General features: G+C 39.1%; 1 protein-coding gene across 1 annotated transcript in view; it reads left to right on the top strand.

Annotated features, from left to right (window-relative positions):
- The window catches only part of TESK2 (testis associated actin remodelling kinase 2), a 251,454-nt gene that overhangs the window by 146,304 nt on the left and 100,090 nt on the right, over positions 1-5,060 (top strand). The window contains exon 3 of the mRNA XM_007946667.2: positions 713-761. Within this exon, the coding sequence (XP_007944858.1) occupies positions 713-761 (49 nt within the window). The remainder of the gene's footprint in view (positions 1-712; positions 762-5,060) is intronic.

Below are 5,060 nucleotides of genomic sequence, written 5' to 3'. Positions count from 1 at the left end.
CTACGGAAGTAGGATTGCCCAACCTTCCTTCCGAGGAGTGGCTGGTGGGTTTGAACCGCCAGCCGTCTGGTTAGCAGGCAAGTGTCTTAGCCACTATGCGGATAGTTCAACCCATTTACTTTGTAGATAAGGAAATGGAGCCCCAGAAGTTAGTGATTTTTTTTTTTAAATGAGCATGCAGTTAGGTGATATCAGAGTTGAAAACAGCATCAAGTTTCCCTATTTCCAGTTTGGTACTTTTTCCATTGTTGTTGTTGTTATGTGCCGTCGAATCAGCCCTGACTCATAGCAACCCCTCCTTGGGTTTCCGAGGCAGTATCACTACAGAAGTAGGATTGCCCAACCTTCCTTCCGAGGAGTGGCTGGTGGGTCTGAACCGCCAGCCTTCTGGTTAGCAGTCAAGTGCCTTAGCCACTATGCTACCAGAGCTCCCACTTTTTCCATTAAATCATGCTATATTTAAGGGTTACCACTCTCTGTCTTCCATCATCGTTTTTACTACTAGGTCTTTCCACAACCAGTTGTTCCATAGTTAACTTAGAAGTTCACCAGTTTGGCTTGGAATGGAAAGATTGAGGGTTGTATGGGAACTCAAGGGGCTTTACAGGTATAGGCTTATTTCTAGTTCATGTATAACTTGACCTGGTTTGTCTACATGGTATTTATGTCCTGTCTTCTTCATTTGTTAAAAAAAATCTGTTTTGTTTTATAGGTTCATGGGTGTATGTGTACATCAAGGACAGTTACATGCACTTACAGAGGTAAGAATTCAATAAGCATTTGGCTTCGTTTCAGCATTTATGGTACTTTAGTAATTATTAGTTGTATATATAAACAAAATGTACATTTGGGTTTATACAAAAATGGCAGTGTTAACAATGCTTTCTTTGTTGCTGGTGTACACTTATCACACCTCTTAAAACACTTGCATTCCCAGATCCTGGATAGAGTGGGAAAACAATATGAAACAAAACTCAAAATAATAAAAAAAGACCAGATTTGCTGGTCTGATAGAGCCTAGTGAGATCCCTGAGACTATGGCCCCTAGTTACCCTTCAGGTGTGAAACTGAACACTCCCGTGGCTTCCAGCCAAACAATAGGTGGGCATATAGGATGAATATTTATATCAGACAGATACACTCCTTAGAACAATCAATCATGAGAGAACAGAAGGGCAGTATTTACACAGGGTCATAGCTCAGGGATAGGAATGCATAGGAAAGAAGGGCACAGGGAAGAAGTAACCACAGGGAGGAAATAGGAAGAGAGCTGTTACATTGTGGGGAACTGCAGTCAATGTCATGAAACGAAATGTGTATGAACTGCTGTATGGAAAATGAATTTTCTCTGTAAACTTTCATCCAGATCGTAATAAAAATTAAAACAACAACAACAAAAACTTGGGTTCCCTCATAATACCTAGTAAGCACTCGGAGAATATATAAGGACCAATCATGTTGGTCCTTACTGCCTGAAAGGCACCTTCCTAAACCAGAGAATGACCTCACTTGGTTACAGACTTTCTCAGGGTTAACAAATTCTGGACCACCTGGAAGTGCTTTGTGTCCTGATCTAAAATCCCAATCACTTATTGGATTTCCTGATTGGTCTTATTGCTCATTGGAATTAGTTTATCTCCCCAATTTCATTTCATTTTCAGTCTCTGTTAGGCAGATAAATATAGATAGTCATTGCTTGTTCTCTGAGAACCAAAGAACTCTTTTTAGAACAGAGATTTCCCAGATTCATGTAACAAGTTATTAGCTTTAAAATTTGCTTGCATACTTCTTAGAAATACAGATTTCTAGTACCTTCTCCTAAGTTTAGTAGGTCCAGATAGGGCCCATTTGTATTTTTAAAAGCTCCCTAGATTATTCTGATGAGCATCTAGAATTGAGAATCCATGTTTTAGAATGTTTTCATATCCTTTTTTGAGACATAGTTACCAAAATGTTAAGAAACATAGGAAAGAAAGTTATTTAATAGAATTTGCAAGAGTATTGGTTTCCTGTTGGCTTGGTGCCTGGTATAAGTCCTTAATATCTTATGAAGGAGCGTCTAATGTAACTCCGTATCTCTTTTCTTAGTCCCTGAGGCACTAGAATGTGGAATGTGTGTATCTGTGTACTGTTGTTATTTGCCATCGAGTTGGACCCAACTCATAGCGACCCCTCCTTGGGTTTCTAAGGCAGTATCGCTATGGAAGTAGATTGCTCAACCTTCCCTCCGAGGAGTGGCTGGTGGGTTTGAACCTCCAGCCTTCTGGTTAGCAGTCAAGTGCCTTAGGCACTATGCTACCAGAGCTCCTGTCTGTGTACTACTGCCAGTTATATGAAAGGCCAAAGAAGGCAGAATAATGATGTTTTATTTTCTCTGTGCCTCAGTGTTTTCATCTGTAAAATAAAAATAATAGTATACTCATCCACGGATGTGAAGATTAAATACATTGTCATGAGGAAGGACATGTTTAGAAAATGGAGATCAGAGGTTTAGCTTTGGAGATTGCATTTGAGTTGTGTGGTTGACATGCAAGTGAAGATGTTGAGTGGATAATTGAATATACTAGAATATAAGGGAGATAGAAACTAGGGATATTTCAGCACATGGGTGGTATGTAAGGGTATGAACTTAAGTAATATCACTTCAGGGAAGTGTAGACAGAAAAGGAAGGTAGGAGCTGAGTGCTGGGGCATCTGAATGTTGATAGTCTAGAGAGAAGGGCAGACTAAGGAGGAGAAGTTGGTGAGATGGAAAGGAAGACAGGACAGTATATCAGCCTGGAATGGAAAGAAAGGAGTTTCAAGGAAAAGGGAGTGATTAACTGTGGCAAGTATTGGAAATAAGAGTTGTTGGTAACCTAACAGGGATGTAGTGAGGATGAAATGTAAAATGCTTAGCATAGTGTCTGGCATATAGTAATTACTTAATGCTCTTAGGTACCTTGGAATTGATTCCAACTCATAGCTACCCTATGTACAAAAGAGCAAAACACTGCCCAGTCCTGCATCATCCTCATAATCATTGCTTTGTTTGAATCCATTGTTGCAGCCACTGTGTCAATCCATCTCGTTAAGGGTCTTCTTTTTCACTGACCATCTACTTTACTAAGCATGATGTTCTTCTCCAGGGAGTAGTCCCTCCTGATAATTTGTCTAAAGTACATGAGATAAAGTCTTTTTTTGTTTCTTTTTTTAAAAAAATACATTTTGTTGAAATATAATTTATGTACAGTGAAATACATAAAACTAAAGTGACATGGGTCAATGCTTTTTTTTTTTTTCCTGCAGTGTTCCCTCCCCTCCCTTCCCACCGCTGGCAACCAACAAAGAAAGTTTCCCTCCATATAGAAACCTTTCCTTGACCCTCCACAACAACAGACTAATACTATATTTGTCCTTCTGTGATTGACTTCTTTCACTCAGCATAATGTCCTCCAGGTTCATCCATATTATGTGGTATTTTTCAGACTCTACATTATTCTTTAGTGCTGCATAGCATTCCATTTGTGTATGTGTACCATAGTTTGGTCATCCACTCTTCTGCTAATGGGCACATAGGTTGTTTCCATCTTTGTGCTATTGTAAATAGTGCTGTGATGAACATGACTATGCATATATCTGTTCTTCTCCTGGCTCTCACCTCTCTAGGATATATACCCAGTAATGGGATTGCTGGGTCAAATGGTATCTCCATTTCCAGCTAAAGAATTGCCATATTGCTTTCCATAGTGGTTGTATCACTTCACAGTCCCACCAGCAGTGTATGAGAGTCCCAATCTCCACATCCCCACCAGCATTTGTTATTTTCTGTCTCATTGAAACTTGTCATCAGTTCTGTGATGAGACGGTATCTCATTGTTGTTTTGATTTGCATCTCTCTGATGGCCAATGATTGTGAGCATCCTTTCATGTATTAGCTGGCCACCTGAATATCCTCCTTGGTGAAGTGTCTATTCATGTCTTCTGCCCATTTTTCAATTGGATTGTTAATTCCTTGTGTGTTGAGGCGTTGGAGTTTTCCATCAATCTTAGAGATAAGTCCCTTGCCAAATATGTAATTATTGGCAAATATGAATTTGTTGCTGTCATTTTTGTTATGTGCTTTCTCGTGGTGTCAATTTCTTTGTTCCATATAACTTTCTATGCTGAGCTCGTTTTGTTTCTGAATCATGTTATCATTTCATTTGTTGCTGTTGTTTTTAGTATTTGCTAAATATTTGTGCTGGTCTTCTTTTTTATTTTGATGTGAAGGCTCATCATTTTTCTTTGAGGTTACCCTGTGATTTATAGTTTTCTTCCCAAGTTTAGAACAGTCCATTCTATCTTGTAGTTCTCTTGACTTCCCTACCATCTAGAAGTTCTGTAATGACACAGTTATTTCCCTCTTTTTGATTTGTAGTTGTCCTCATTTGTCTCTGGTTCCCTGTTCACAGTCTCGTAGGCTTCTTTACTTTGGATACTTCCATAGCTGGGTTGGTTTCTAGGTTATATCATGTGTGTTAATGGTCAGTTGTTGTTGTTGGCTGTTGTTGGTTCTCTGTCCAAAGGGCTCCCTTTAGCATCTCTTTTAAGGTTGATCTGGTTTTAACAAATCCCCTTAATTTCTGATTATCTAGAAATGTCCTAATTTCATCATCGTATCTGAGGGACAGTTTTGCTGGGTACATAATTCTTGGTTGGAAATTTTTCTCTTTCAGGGTTTTATATACACCATTCCATTGTCTTCTCACCTGCATGCTTTCTGCTGAGAAATCTGGACTTAGTCTTATTGGTTGCCCCTTGTAGGTAACTTTTCATTTTTCCCATGATGCTCTCATGTTTCTTTCTTTGTCTTTGGTTTTGGTGAGTTTGATGATTATATGTCTTGGTGTTCTTCTTTTGGGGTCTATCCTGTTTGGGGTCCATTGGACTTCCTGAATGGATATATTCTCATCTTTCATCATACCAGGAAAATTCTCTTCCAACAAATCTTTGACAATTTCCTCTGTGGTTTTATTTGTCTCTTCCTGTTCTTGAATTCCTATTGTTAAGTGCCGTCAAGTCGTTTCCGACTCATAGCG

Source organism: Orycteropus afer, unplaced genomic scaffold (assembly GCF_000298275.1).
Source record: "Orycteropus afer afer isolate SDZICR_OR568_19922 unplaced genomic scaffold, OryAfe1.0 scaffold00169, whole genome shotgun sequence".
NCBI lineage: Eukaryota > Metazoa > Chordata > Mammalia > Tubulidentata > Orycteropodidae > Orycteropus > Orycteropus afer.
This window is presented reverse-complemented; position numbering and strand designations above follow the sequence as displayed.